The 15,845-nt window shown below is 45.5% G+C and overlaps 1 protein-coding gene across 1 annotated transcript; it reads right to left on the reverse strand.

Moving 5' to 3' along the window:
- Window positions 1–2,477: 2,477 nt before the first annotated feature.
- Window positions 2,478–3,398, reverse strand: LOC146199647 (uncharacterized). The gene is made up of 2 exons (XM_084592163.1): window positions 3,346–3,398; window positions 2,478–2,886 (listed from the first exon to the last, which is right to left on the reverse strand). The coding sequence occupies exons 1-2, from the start codon at window positions 3,396–3,398 to the stop codon at window positions 2,478–2,480; spliced, it is 462 nt and encodes a 153-aa protein (XP_084448289.1).
- Window positions 3,399–15,845: the final 12,447 nt, after the last annotated feature.

A 15,845-nucleotide genomic window follows, 5' to 3' on the forward strand; every position in this document is an offset into this window, starting at 1 on the left:
CAACAACCTGGTTAGGAACAGTCATCGCCATCAGAAAACATACAGGTAAACACAGATCATCCAGCTCCCGATAAGAACTGCAATTCTTTATCTATAAGCGCTATGGAGGGGGTGCTGACACAATGTTCTTTAAGATGCGCAATGTTTAAAGCTTCAATAATCTCTCGCGTGGTTTTGTCACCACACCTGCTTATCACCCTCGTGTTGCCCAACTCAGGGGTGCATTTGCAATCTCTGCAATGAATTCCCAGATGGCCCGAGATTCGTTGCGTAACATTGTGATTGTGCTCAGACAATCTCTTGCTGAGGCATCTGCCGGTTTGGCCTACATATGCATGGCCGCAAGACAAGGGGATGGAATATACAACACCCTGAGCACAGGAAACGAACTGGTCGCGATGATTAACTGTGCATCCTGATTGCCTACGACCCATCTGGTTAACGCGCTTGCAGAGGCTGGACAAGCGATCCGGGGCTGAAAATAAAACGTCTATTCCTACTCTTTTTCCTGTTTTTCTTAAGTTGTGGGAAATCCCGTGTACGTAGGGGATGACCGCGATCTTGCCCTTATCTCTGATTCTTTTTTCTTTTGCTTTCAGAGACAGTGACCGCGATCTTGCCCTTATCTCTGATTCTTTTTTCTTTTGCTTTCAGAGACAGTGGCTGAGGCTTTGTTGAAAGCAAAAGAAAAAAGAATCAGAGATAAGGGCAAGATCGCGGTCATCCCCTACGTACACGGGATTTCCTACAACTTAAGAAAAATAGGAAAAAGAGTAGGAATGGACGTTTTATTTTCAGCCCCGGATCGCTTGTCCAGCCTCTGCAAGCACGTTAATCAGATGGGTCGTAGGCAATCAGGATGCACAGTTAATCATCGCGACCAGTTCGTTTCCTGTGCTCAGGGTGTTGTATATTCCATCCCCTTGTCTTGCGGCCATGCATATGTAGGCCAAACCGGCAGATGCCTCAGCAAAAGATTGTCTGAGCACAATCACAATGTTACGCAACGAATCTCGGGCCATCTGGGAATTCATTGCAGAGATTGCAAATGCACCCCTGAGTTGGGCAACACGAGGGTGATAAGCAGGTGTGGTGACAAAACCACGCGAGAGATTATTGAAGCTTTAAACATTGCGCATCTTAAAGAACATTGTGTCAGCACCCCCTCCATAGCGCTTATAGATAAAGAATTGCAGTTCTTATCGGGAGCTGGATGATCTGTGTTTACCTGTATGTTTTCTGATGGCCATGACTGTTCCCAACCAGGTTGTTGTTGTACCCCTTGATGCTACTGTATATTTACTGATGTGTCTGAAATAAACCTTCAGTTGTAGGTCAGCGCTGTGTGTGTCTCGTCCTCCCTTTTTGTCCGTGTTTAGCTTGCGCTGTTCCCCCTTGCGATGAACCAACTAGCCCGCAACGTTTTGTTCAAGTTCATGGTGTATACAGCCCGCATTTGCCCTATCACTAGTGTATCAAGCTTTCTCCATTGCATTTTCATTGCAATGGGGAAAGTATGCATTGCATTGCATTGCATTTTGTTCATCTATGTTTATGAAGAGCGGTGTCTTCAATATCATCATGACTTGTCCGGAATCGGTACTCTTGATCAAACATGTTCGAGTTTTTTCCTTGCAGCTGCATCGTACTAGTGCACTTGCGGTGAATGTCTTCTATCGTCGCAACCCTCACTAAAAATTTGTCATCACCAATTTCTTTCAGTTTGCCTCTGAGCCCGTCTTCTTGTGTGCGAACTTGACGAAAACAAATCGATACAAGGCAAAATGAAGCTGGGCTACCTTATGGCATTTCAACGTTTAACTTTCCAGCTGAGTTGCTGATCATTGATGCTCTGAATTTTCTCCGTTAGGAACACTATCTATTCTAGGAAAGTTACGGGCACATGAATTGAATATTTAATTATCTATTGATTTGCTTTAAATGCGCCCGTGGCTTGAAGATGAAGGAAAATGGCCAATGCTTGGTGGATTTGATACTTTCTCGTCAGTTGATTCAAAACGATATTATATTGTTAAGTAATAAAATTGTTAAGTAATAATATTGTTAAGTAATAAAAACTATATTTACAATGTGGCTTTTGCCCTGTTTGGTTACAAATGTGGTGCTAACCTCAAATGACGTGGTTACATTTGGCTTCTTTTATCTTGAGTTATGGCTCATTTTAGCATCTACTCAACAGCAACCTTGAGTGCGGAGTTTAGCGCTGTAATGTCTACAAAGTAGCGCTCGTTATTCGTATCAGTCAATTCCCCGTGGTGATGGCGGTGGTTGTTTATTACATCAAATTTCAACAATTAAAGATCAACCAGGACGATTTTTGAGGATAAAATTTTGGTAAGCGAAAATAACCCATTTCGCCATTCACACGTTCCTTGCGAACCTATACAAACGGGGCTGTTAACTTACGTACTTTTTTAGCTGTGACTAGCCTAATGTCCAGGAGGGTGTGTTGAGGACTAGATGTGGTAGCCAGCTCCGTAGCCGACGCCGACCGTGTGCACGCCGTATCCGTAGCGATCCACACCGAGGCCGACGGCGTGTACAAGTCCCGGTGCCACGTAGGGCGCGTGGTATCCGACCAAGTGCACGGGTGCCGCGTAGGCGACGCGCGGTACGTAGCCGTAGCCGTAAGGTCCGCTATAGACAGGGCCCACATTGGTGGACTTCGCCTCGGACACGATGGAAACAGGAGACGAGGCGACGGCCACAGGTGCTCCCGACGAGCCTCCCGTGCCAACCGCCAGCCCGGGTGCCAGGCCACCTAATCCGTATCCAAGGTACGGCGCCGCCTGGGACAGGCCCAGCATGCTGCTGAGGAAAGCGGCGACCGCGACGAAGCCCTGAGAAGAAAGCTTGGTGTTGATTCTGGGAGTATGCATCAGTGCAGTAACAATGAGAACGTGTGTGTTGGCTCCCACCGGAGCATTCCCAGTCGAAAAAAACTACAGAACTGTGTCAAAAATACGACAAAATATCCTGTAGTTCTGTCGTAACCATCAGATTTTTCTGTAGTTCTGTAGTACTTCTCTCTAGTTCTGGTGGTTTCCTTTGGTATATTTCTGTTGTCTGTAGTTCTGTAGCACTTTTCTGTTGTAACTACAGAAATTTCTGATGTTACTACAGAATGTTCTGTTGTCACAACAGGTTTCCCGTCAAAAACCGCACAGAAATTCTGTCGTAACATCAGAAAATGTTCTGTAGTTTTTCCGACTGGGTTTAGTTATCATAATTTCACGGTGAGCGCAGAGTGTTGTAAATATAGAATAAATCTCTCACAGTGTGCTTGCAGGCGCGTGGTTGCATCTGCAAGGACTTGAAACTTACCGATCTTGGGGTGGCTGCTGCAGTTTGACGGAGACAAATTTTGAAAACGCCATTACACGTTGATTTTTGGTGCATGTTACTATAACACCAGACATGCAGGTGAGATTGGTACTCTACGGTGTCCCTCATACACCTGACGTAGCCTTTTTTTCCAGAACTATGGACAAAATGAACAGGGAGAAAAAGAAACGTTTATTCAGAGCATGCCATCAGTCTTGGATATAGGTGCGAAGCCTCCTCAGTCCAGGAAGCCGTGAGCCCAAGCCATCTCCTGAGTACGATGGAGCGGACTACGCTGGCCATCCAGAAATCCAGACTGGGACTTCTTTTTTTTTTTTGCCACGACTGTTGGCTCCATACGGTCACTTGCATTCCCAGAAAAAATGTGGCAGGACTTTTTTTTTTCCAGAATGCGTATTAATAGCTGTAGGGGGTGGGCGAGATCCTGTGTAGTAAGGTGCGTTGGACGTGACGGTTGGTGTGTATTCTTCAGAGGGTGACTGCTCCTTCTCTTGTGAGTTTCGGATGGGACGGGGAATAAGGTATTGTATCAAGCCCGTAATTCAGAGGGATGTTATTATATTTCTTGACAACATCCTGAGTTGTCCGCAGTTCCTTTGGCAGGGGAAAATGGAGAGAGCTAGAATAGGAAAACCACTTTACTGCGACGCTGATCAGTAGCGTCCACGAAGAGTAGCTGACTTTTCAGTAGCCTGGCAACAAAAGTGTTTTGGAAATGTCACGACCATCGGGCTGATCTACGGGACATTGCAGTGCTTAATTGCGAAATGCAGTCACTCTCGTGTGAAGTCCTTTTCAAGTGTTTCCCGGCCGTAAGGTATGCTGTTCGTCGATGTCTACCAGCACTCCTGACGAGTAAATCTTCTGAGCAAATCGGGAGGAAAAGCTCACTCTGCGAACATTTGTGACTATCGAAAGGCTCTAGAAGCCGCACTACAGATCACAGAAAAATTTGGGGGCGAGAAACTGCAAAAGGTCGGTACCTGCCACTTATATTCAAGTGGGGAACGGCATGGCTGCTAGCGCAGTAGCAAAATTATACTCCTAATACAAAGGGCTTTTTTACCTATTGCATGGCGCAAAATGCGGTAGCCAATGCTTAATTCCTTTGGATGAAATTAAAATTTGAAATCTAACGACCAACGTAAGGAACGAGTGCACCAGTCCTTACCTCAAATATCAATAATAATAATAATAATTGGTTCACTGGAAGGGAAAGGCGCGGTAACTGTCTCACTCGTTTTCTGTGGACACCTGAACCACGCCGTGAGGGAAGGGAGGAAGGTGGGAGGTAAAGTGGAAAGAGAGAAAGAGGAGTCGTAGTGGAGGGCTACGGAGTAATTTCGACCACCTGGGGATCTTTAACGTGCGCTGACATCGCACAGCACACGGACGCCTCTTCGTTTCGCCTCCATCGAAACGCAGCCGCCGAGGTCGGGTTCGAACCCGGGTATTCCGGACAGTAGTCGGGCGTCTTACCACTGTGCCACCCCGGCGGGGCCTCAAATATCACCAAAATATAATTTCTTTAATTGTGCTTGTACATGTCGCTGTTACAAATGGGCCGTAAAAAAGAAGACTTAAGAAAATTAAAACTAAGCGTCAGTCAGAAGTTTTGAAGAATGACGTCATCAATTTAACTAAGCTTAACGAAATAATTTCTGTCGTTACCATATCAACCACTGCCGCCTTTTGAAATAGGTGTTCAAAATTTTGAAGTTGTATTCGCATTCGAGCAGCATTTTCAATGCCGGACTGAGGCACGACAGGATGCCGGGTTTCAAGGTCACGCTCTTCTGTATTGATATTTATTAAAATGACCAAGATGTAGAATCGAAAGGCGTAGTAACTGGCTCATTCTTTTTGAGATCTCGACCGTACCGTAACATGATGAAAGAAGGCTGAAAGGGGAACCATTGTAAAATTTCCTGTACAGATTTCGGAGAAGTATGACTGAAAGCGCGTTAGCTAACGTCAAAGCATGCCGTATGCGGCAAAATAGTTACCAAATCAAATGTGAATGGTGTTTCGCTAAACCTTGCCCGGGCCCTAATGATGACCTATACATAACCGAGGATATTTCGGAGGCGCGAAGACAAGGAACAGCGGCGTCGTATAGTGAACTGTAGCTTGGGATGAGTCAGACCGTGTTTCTTCATTTATTTTTGTCCAGCTTTCAAATTGTGCATACGACATGGATTGTAAACAGGGGATGCGACTCTCAGTGCTTGAACGCGGTGCTTGTCGCCAAAAGTTTTTGTTGGACGCAAGTACACCAGCTCTCAAATGCGACGAACTTCGCCATTTTTTGCTTCGCCATGTTGTTGTCAGCTTAGTGGAAACAGAGTCCAATCGAAAACGTTTATTGGTTGCAGGGACGAGGTTTGCTGCCGTAGCGAGGGTTCCTCAGCACGGGGCTCCAACGGCTTCTGGTGTACGAGTCATCTTGTCGATCAGTTGAAGCTGGTCTTGGGGCGAGCTGATTTACGTGGCCGCCCGTCATCATTTTCTTTTTGTACCTTTGAAATGCATGGTACCACCACCTTTAGGGTTATGTTTTGACGCCCTTTTCTCTCCCCTTCTCTCTTTATTTTGGCACTCTCATTGCCATTTTCTTCTCAGACGTTTTCTTCTACTAAACTAGACGATATATCCCTTACAAAAATGAGTTTTGAAACTCTATTGTTGGACTATTGACCACCTTTTGAATTTATTGAATTTCGATAGACATTCAACCCCAGCTGAGTGCAATCTTTACAGGGCCAACAGAATTTTAATTGTGTTCTACCCAATAGACTTTTCGTGCTATTTTTTCTATGTGCTGTTTGTTGTCAGTTTTCAACGTTCACGAACAATTAGCGTGTACTGTTCATGCTGACCCATGTTTTTAAGTAGATTTAGGCACCAATGATAAGAACATGATGTGACAATTTCGTTATGAATTTTTGGTCTCACTTGTAATCAACTATTGGCCCCATTCTGCAAAGGGAAATATAAGAGCAGCATGCAGTTGCGTGCTCGTTCACGTTATATAAAAGTACATATTAACGGTGCACACTTAGCTCAAGCTTCGCAACACAGTGAAAATATGCCCTAAAAACTTCATGATGGCAAAGCCTCCACTAATAATACAAATACATCGTTGAATGTCAATCAGAATCCGTAATGGATCAGCTTCTGTATGTCGCAGAAGGTAACTTTAGTGGTAGGACATATTTTATATTTATCATAAAACAAGTTCAGTGAGTCATCATAGTAACAAACAGGATCCTAGATTGAACCTACCATGTAGGGCAGGACAGAGCTTTTTTAAACCAGTTGCAAAGTTCACTATATATATGCTTCAGGGTCTGACATTCTGCCCAAGCCTAGGTATTTTTGCCCGTAGCTTTTGCCGCAAAATGAGGTGCAGTCTGTATTGGAATCCTTCACCGCTGCATATCTTTGGAGAATTTTACTGTTATTTTTTTCTTTTCCTTCCTTTCTTAAGTGGACACCATGCTAAAATGAAGTCACTTTAAACATTGAGGGGTTCTAATAATCACGGATTGATCCCACGCATACTATAGAGTTAACACGCATAGCAAAAACATTCGCGTATGAAATAAAAAGAAAAACAAAAACAGGATTGCACGCGTCTTCTATCGGCGACTCTTCTTTTCAAAGAAGCATTCGGCCACTGCCTTGCTCCCCCTGTGCCCGCGAACTGCGCCAGCATGTCCGGAGGGGTCGAGGTTTCCTTCCTGTCGGCTGGGGGGCAAAAAATGGCGGAGGGGAGGGGTTTCTCCCGCTGGGTCTCTGCTCTCTGCCTTCTCTGTGGTTTGTCTTCACGGAGATGACCTTGGCTGCAGCATAGCTGGAGTCGCGCAGCGGGGGCGGCGGCTCCCCCTTTTCACCGAGGCTGTTCTTCTGCGCCCCGTTTTCTTTGCACGCAGACGCGGGTACGCTGAGTGCGGCGATGTGCCAGTTCAGTTGGCGTTTTCCCGCCACCGTGGTCGCATCTTGCACTGTGAGCGAAGCACCGTATGCAGGTTTTTAGCTGGTGATTATCACGAAGATCGTTTTGGTCAAATTGGAGCGCGAACGTACGCATTTAAGTCTTCGGAGGAATCCGCTCTTGGGCGGCAGCTTCTGCGCAAGGAGGACATGTTTAAGAAGTTCAACACTCGCAGACGTTTTGGATTCTAGGCGAAAAGCCGGCGCGGGCGGAGGGAGCGTCTGCACTTTGGTGAGTGTTTTACTTTTTCCTATTCGTGTTTGTGCCAGTCTTGTACAGTGTGTGCTACAAGTGAAGCACGCATGTAAATATTTCTAGCAGGCAAACCAGCCTCGTCGGAAAAAAAAAGGATGGGGAGAGAGAGAGAGAACGAGGCTTGTCTCTACGCGGACGCTGGGGCCGACGGAACGCCAGTTGGGGTGGCGACATTTTCTTTCTTTTTTTTAACCGGTGACCGTTTTTGACGGATTGTTCGGCACAGTGCTGTACTCTTTCGATACGCTACTCGCGCTGAGACGGACACATTATCGAGATCATAATATGCCTCTGTCACACATTGTGGATTATTGAATCTGTGCAGCTCCACCATTTTTGCAGTGTTTGTTTTTGTTTCCACTCATTTTAGTGCCTATAGTTGGTAATTTTGCTTCAAGTTTTCTGGGTAGTAATGCTTGTGACCTGCGCTTTGCTATTTATGTTCAGAATGGGATCTTTGACGGCAGCATATATTGTTTATCAGGAAAAAATGAACGATGTGGTAGTGCTGCCGAGCTGTGGAGGCAGCGGTCGATGCCGTCTAAGCAGTGAAATACAGTGACAACTCATTTTAGACAAGAAATTTCTTGAGCTATGACGTGGAGCAGCGCACAAATGCCTTTGCTAGATTTTTAGGTTAGTATATACCGCAACTTAATTATGATTTATATTGTTTATTTCAGCATCACATGCGAGGAGTTCCCGGACGTATCAGCGTTTTACGCAAAGAACAGCCTGGCGTCATACCTTGCACATGAATTGAAATAAAGCAAATAAACAACCCAGCTCATGTTATGGGTTCACCAAAGATGCATATTTTTTCTTTCTCATTAACGCACATTTTTTATTCTGTGTTCCCTTTCCGCTGCGGATTAACAGAAAATGCTGCGTGATCAACGGTTAGCCAGGAGCAGGCACGAGGTGGATTACATTAATGCAAAATTAGCACAGCACATATCCTTGCTGCGGTCAGTCAACACATTCTATGTTCTGCTCGACCAATCAACAATTTAGTCAGTTTAGTGTAGGTTAATGAGTGAGTAAGTATAATGGGGCTTAAAAGATCAAGATCTGTTTTATTCTTTTAAGCCTCACTATGCTTATCAATAACCAGCACTGATCAGACAGGATTGTTGATTGGTCGGGCAGAACATAGAATGTGGTGACTTATCACTGCTAGGAGATGTACTGTACTACTTTTGCATTAATGAAAATCACCTCGTGTCTGCTCCTGGCAAACCGATGGTCGTGTACTATTTTCTGTTGTTCAGGAGTGGAAAGGTAGCAGAAAATCAAAAAGCGTCACTTGCAGAGTTTGTGAAGCATTTGAGCCTGGAATCAACAGAATTTCAGTGGCGCGAATTCGAAAAGCGCTCTTAAGAAACACATGGGCCACTATTCCAAAAGAGCTCAACATGGCGTCAACACGGCACCTTCAAAAATGTCGATGATTATCGATAGAGTTTCAACAGCGTCTGTTGACACACCTGATCCGAATTTCTATAGACACCCAACATGCATTTTTGTACGCATCGCAACGGTTCGCTGTCGTTTACGAGCAGACTATATAAGATATCTTTGTATTGCTACTACGCCCATTTCTTGATTGATTCGGGCGATGTTACGAATCGAATCTGCTCGTTGTAACCGGAGCAAACGACTCCACGTCCAGCAATAGCATGGCCGTGGAAACGAAATGGGCCACAGCGCGGTTACGTTATTCTGGCTCCGAAGCCTTTTATAACCGGAGAAGTGCTACATTAGAATTACGACATTATAAGGCTATCTAAAGATTCCAAGGACGACAACGATGGTTTCAAATGCAAAATTTAGGCGCAGTTATTTAAGCGACTTTGCGATATATAGAGGAAAAAGTATAGAGATGCTTGTAATGTATGTATGTTGTTGTTGCACCCTTCGATAATGACACATATCCAGGGGGGGGGATTGGCCACACATGAATCCATCAGAAATAGGTACTATGCTGCCTGATATGAGATTAAGATATACACATATGTATGAAATGCGATAAAAAAGGGCCTACTGATAAAAAAAAACTATTAATTTCGACTCAATAAGAAACTGAAAGGGAGAGATAGCGGAATGAACGTACATAGCAGGGAATCCTACCAGATGCGTTAATAAATTTTTGTACCACGGAGCGAACCGTCCCGCTGCTGTAGCCCAGCTGGGTAGCGCCAAACGAGACTAAACTTGGAATAGTCGAGGATAAAGATAGAGTTTTACAAGGAATTTCAGGGAAGAGTTTTCGGAGGGAGGCAATGCATTGGGCAGCTACAAAGCATTCTTTATTTTTTCTTACGAGTCAAGGAGAATTTCTCGGAAGAAGGGAAATTCTCTTTTTCTTGTGACTCTCTTTCGTTCGGCTACACCGACAACGGCTACGCGGCTCACCCGCCGAACGCGCATAAGAGGTGATCTCAAAATCCTCAGACACTTCATCTTCCACCGGGATATACAAACGGCTGCGATATGTAACTTTCACTCCTCCCTGTACCTGTTAAGCGGGACAAGTATACTTCTGAAGAGTGCTATTTATGTGAGGTGCCGTGGTGAGAAAGGTATCGTTTGGTCCGAACCTTCCTCCTCACACCCTGTGCGCTCGAAAGACACTGAGTAATTGGCTCAGGAATATGGCCTCTGCACGTGCTTTTAACGTTCAGTGACGTGTAATCACTGAATAGCCGTTCATCTGTATCACAGTCAGCTTCAACTAGATGAATGTGGACGCAGCCACATTCTTAATTCTTATATGACTGAAGTATGAACGGTGCTAGTATTCGCAATGAATAGCGTAAACAGAAGCATTTGGAAGCCCGAAGCAGCGGGGTACCCTTGATTTACATAAGGACCTTTTTTTTTTTTTTCTGTTCCAGTTGGAATGCCGTTCAATTTGATGCCTACATCAATAGCCAGTGCCCTATAGGTCACGGACCGATTTTGTTTGTTTATTTGTAGATGCTGCAATTACAACCAGGCCACCTTAACAGGGTCGCACTAGCGTCTTCGTCATGCAGTGGCACATACAGGTAATGCAGCGAGCACTGGTTCATGTAACTAAGTTTACGATAAATACAAAAGACACGACTTATGCTTAACAACCAATAAACAGGTACAGAGTTCTTCGCCAAAAAATAAAAAATAAAAATGAAATATCATATAGACGTTCGCAGCGAACAACCAAATAGCAAATAATACCCTTCGCTTAGCAAATTAACCCTTCGCTGATAGGTGGTAATGAAATGCTTATGCTAATGAAATAAAATTGCATACGTCTTTTACGTACACAACGCCACTCACCCTCTTACGCCCCTTACGCATGTCACGCATGCCGAAAAGCATCGCATGCTTGTCACCACAATCTCAACAGCCGATCGCTCCGATGAAGCCTTCTTTGAAGCAGCAGTGCTAGTCTCCATGTAGGTCCTGGCAGCGCTGTTGCTTCTGAACAACATAATTCTTTAACTTTTTGCGTGTCATGGACAACCTCTATTGCAAAACTAGGCAAGCAAACATGTCATCAAATTTAGTGACTTGCGTCAGAGCAGAGCAAGAGAGTTGGCTCTAAAAATAATGTTGTTCTTCCCTCCGTTCGTCTTCTTGTTTCCTAAAAACCTTAGGTCAAATCTGTTCGAGGTCCTCGCAATCTTCTAAGGGATGCTTCGTTCAGCGTTTAGCGTCTGCGCTGGCTAAAGCGAGGGCTAATTGTTGTTGCTTTCGAAAGAACGAAAAATCGGTTGTGTTCAATATGGTTAAACGTAGTTTATTGAGAGAAAGCTATATTTTGTATGGTATGACATTCAGTTAGCAGTGTTGTAATTGTAATGTTTTTCTGAGTAGCTATCCAACGGTATACTGCACCTATTGCAATTATTAAATAACAATAATAATTGGCCCCTAAATAGTTAGCTAAACTATCAGATTATACTTGCTCTCGTACGTCAGGAGCTATCTAACGATGTATAACAAGGTTTGCTAGTTGTATTTTACCTGTTTAATTCTGCTTAATTATACTGCCATATAAGTATAACTATACACAATAACTATTAAGTCATACACAGTCTTTTAAGCGCTAACCGCATGAGACGATCGTGCGGCGTGGGCCGCCAAAGCACTGTCGCCCTTCGTCCAGAAGCAATTCGCGAGGCAGCCAATAGCAGAAGGTTCTTGGGTGCTCAACTTCTTTTCTGGCTCTTTTGCGAGGGTTTTGTTTTTCTAGTGCGGTTTGAGCGAAAAACATGCAGACACTCGTATCAGCGGAGCCGTGCATATAAGCGCATCGAAATCAGTGAAAGTATGGTCGAACAATAAAGTACATGAAAGGTTAGCGTGGCTAGATATTGTTAATCAGTATTCTGCAGGTTTCTGCACTGCGGAGCGTAGTTTGGCACTACTGCACCGTGCCTCTTATAAACGCGATGCATTACCAGAAGAACTTTCATTAGTGCTTTTATCGTACTTCAAGGATCATGGTCATAGAAACAAAGTACTATCTTAATTAGACTTCCCGTGACCGAACGATGAGGCGGCGGTAACAGAGCCACACTGAAAACGCGTCACTCTGGCGCATAGTTTCGCGCGGGTGCACCAGCGTAACGACAGCTGGCGTTGGCATCTGTCGCACGGCGCACCGCCAAGGAACATCGCCTCATGCGGTTACCGCTCTAACCGTACGACGCGACACGGTTAATGACTCGAGTCTGCGGAACCCCGTGTCGACCTTCGTCCGTGTTACATGCACATTGTACTGGTTTGATTCTTACTTAATTTGTGCCTCTATTATCCATACATATATATACTCAGTAGCGTACAGTCGTAATCTACCATATTATGCGAAAGGCCACGCGGCATAGATATAAAGCCCCGCCTAAACCAAGCCGTACAAACGTGCCTGTGTTACCTAAAACATAGCCCGTCTGACTCGGGATGTGAGGATTTTAGATTCGGTTCCCATCTCACCCTCCGTGAAGATGTTCTGCCAAATTGGCCGTGCGGCGCAGTCTAGTGACGTCACGATACTCACCAACCAATCAGAGCCCGGTCATGCCACCTGCCAACGACCACCTGCTAGAGAAACGAGTGGCAGTTCCCGGGGTTCTCCGCTGAAATGCCACCTGACTTTTAGATCCTGCTTTTACCAAGCGGTATGAACTTGCCTGTGTGGCCTTGGGGCAGTGTGTCTGATACGGATCGAAGGATCTCGGGTTCAATTCCTGCCTTCTACTAACTCGGTTTGTCACGTGTTCTCGTGAAGTGACACAACTCGCTGACCAATCAGTGCCCGGCCATGCCACCTGCCAGCTACCACCTGCCAGAGCCATGCTTGTGATTTTTCGCTCACAACGCCGATAACGAAGCCGAATGAAGGCCTTAATGTTGCCATTTTAAAGTCAATTTGAGCGTACGAAAAAAGTTCTCATGTATTCTCATCCATTTATTCGTTGTATCAGCCGACAACTGAGATCTATAGGCGCAAGCAAAGCCCTCCTCGTGTCGTGGTGTTCGTCTAGCAAAATCTCCGACGGAACACCACTTTCGCAACCGGTTGCCCACAATGCTTAGGTCGAGCGAAGAGTAGTCCCTATTCGTGACCGTTATGCAGGATTCAGTCGAAACAGTGCACCATATTTTGTTCGGCCTGCCTACGAACCAGCATCCTTCGTGGGCAAGGTGGAGACCCTCACTCGATCGCCACTGTCGATGAACTGTTCTTCTAGCGGCAGTGCCGTGCAGTCCACTTTTTATTCTCCTCTCTTGAGGAAATTGAACTGATTAAACTTTAAAACTGCCTTGTACCACTCTGCTATGTATTTACCCCGCGATGCAACTTTTGTCTGTCCACCTGCCAGGCACTGACGGGGAACTGCACTTTCTCACTATCTTTGAAACCTTACAACATTCCCTTTCAATGCGTATGCGCCCATTTACAATGGCTATGTAAATTTTACTCGAAAGTAGTGCCAGTGGCGTTCTCCTGTAAATTTGAGGTCTGTTACAGTGAAGCCTCCAGCCCAAGCGAAAAGGTTCCGCTCTCCACCTTCACATCTCAGAAGCAGTACACCCTGTCCACCTTACCACCATACTCCTTTGTTATGGGAGGCTGCCGTACCACTCGCCGCCACTCTATTTTCAACGCCTGATTCCACTCTCGCTCACCTCCGCAAGCCAGAAGCATCATCTATTATCTGTTCAGCCAGCTACGTTCTTTAAAAGCGCCACGCAGCACCAAAGAACCTGACTCCAAGTTCCTCAAGGAAGTTGAAGGCTCCCGCAATAGTGCAACAAACAGCGGCGGCGAAATCTATCTCAAGACAGGTAGGGATATCCTACCAGAAGCAGCTCCAATCTGCCACCTTCCACACCCTGCACCCAAACCCAGAGGCTACCCACCCACTCACCGTCACCCTCGACCGCCTCCGTCTATCTTTACCTTATGGTAAATTCTGTCGCGTGTGTAAAGCCTTAGAATAAATTAAAGTAAATGCATGAAATTAATAATTGACTGCAAAGTCAGCTGCTTTTGTAAAATTGTGGCACCAAATGCTTGATCTTTGCACAGTTTTCTTATTAATTTCACTATTTTCTGTTTGTATCTATTGCTGACTCTGTTTCCCGAAACCTTACTCCAACGCAGAGTAGCACGCGAGTGCTTCACACTTGCCGGTTGAAGTCTCTGACCTTTATTAAAGATGGTTTGGTTTATAGTGTTTAACGTCCCAGAGCGACTAAGGCTATGAGAGGCGCCGTAGTGGAGGGCTTCGCACATTTCGCCCACCTGGGGTTTTTTAACGTGCACTGACATCGCACAGCACACGGGCGCCACTCTGTTTAGCCTCCATCGAAACGAAGAAGAGCTCTCCTCTCTGGATTCTATAAAGCTGCTTTTAATTCCTACAAAGGCTATGAGGCTAAATTTAGCTGCTTTATTATTTGCAGGAAGCGGATAAACTGGCAGTCAGCATCCGCCTTTAAGCCTTATTCAGAGGAGTTTGGAGAATCCTTCTTCTTTATGGAAGTGAGCCTGTTGGTTCTTTAAACCATTGTAGCGAGAAGCTCCCGTTTTACAGCTAGCTATAGACGCATGAAGTGTAAGGAACCCAAGAAATGCCGTGTCCTGTTCACTTCGCTCGCTTAGAAGGCAATATGTGTACATTGCTCTTCTATCTGCGCCTCTCCGCGGTGGATGAGTGGCTATTGCGCTCGACTGCTTAACCCAAGGAGGACGCGGAATCGTATCCCGGCAGCGGCGTCCGTTTTTGGTTGAGGCGAAAACCAAGGCGCCTGTGTACTCTACGTATTTTACGATGTTAGTGCACACTAAAAATTTACAGAGCCCTCCACTACGTTGTCTCTCATAGCGTGGGTCGCTTTGTGACATTAAACCCTATAAACCTAACTAACAATCTTCAATCTGCATTGCAGAAAAAAATAAAAGTAATAGAGACAAGAAAAAGAACAAACAATTTAATAGGTTTGCTGTGGGATTTCCGGCGCTTTAACAGGAGGGTGTGAAAGCCATAAGCTCAAATTACTAAAATTGAGTGGTGTTCTGGTCTTGCGTTACCTCATTTGAAGTTTCAGCTAATTCTAAAGTTGGCATCATTTGAAATCTAGCCAGTCTGCCTGCCACACTGGCAGTCTACATAAATTTTTACTGCAGTGCTTGCGTGCGGTAACGTTACCCTGTACACTGAGAGGTGAGCAGATATGAAAGCTTTTTCGGATGCTCGTTAAGTCAGTGCAGCAGCTTTGTTTCGCTTGCTTCCCCGAATGATGTTTTGTTTCGCGGGCTCACCTGAGTGTTCATGGTGCGGCGGATGATACAAGAGGGTCGCTCCAGGGAAGGCTGTCTGAGAAGAATCAAGAGCCGAGACGACTCTTATATCGCTCAGCTCATTCCTCCCATGACGGACCGACGTGGACCCTGAGGTTGCGCGTTTCCCCTGTGTTTCGAACTTCTCTTCGGGTAACGAACGATCAGGCGATGTCGCGATTCATTAGACGGGGCAAACCCTGTATACTGTTGTTCCGTTCGTGATCCCACGCTACACAGACGAAACAGAGAAGCCACAAAAGGCTGCCTTTTCTTGACCGAAATACGCCAGGATCCCTCTCCGCTCATTCGCAATGACGTCGGTGGCCGTGGAATGTCTCACGGAAAGTCTGTCTGTCAGCTCCATCGTAACGCTAGAACGGAGCGCGTAAG

The sequence above is a fragment of the Amblyomma maculatum genome, chromosome 2 (genome assembly GCF_055883805.1).
Source record: "Amblyomma maculatum isolate TAMU_Amacu chromosome 2, ASM5588380v1, whole genome shotgun sequence".
Classification (NCBI taxonomy): domain Eukaryota; kingdom Metazoa; phylum Arthropoda; class Arachnida; order Ixodida; family Ixodidae; genus Amblyomma; species Amblyomma maculatum.

What these genes read in the sequence shown, in the direction of transcription:
- LOC146199647 (XM_084592163.1), bottom strand. Translation starts at nt 3,398, where the DNA reads ATGGCGTTTTCAAAATTTGTCTCCGTCAAACTGCAGCAGCCACCCCAA. An exon ending in CAGCAGCCACCCCAAGATCG is followed by an intron (nt 2,887 to 3,345) that starts GTAAGTTTCAAG and finishes GCATACTCCCAG; the next exon opens with AATCAACACCAAGCTTTCTT.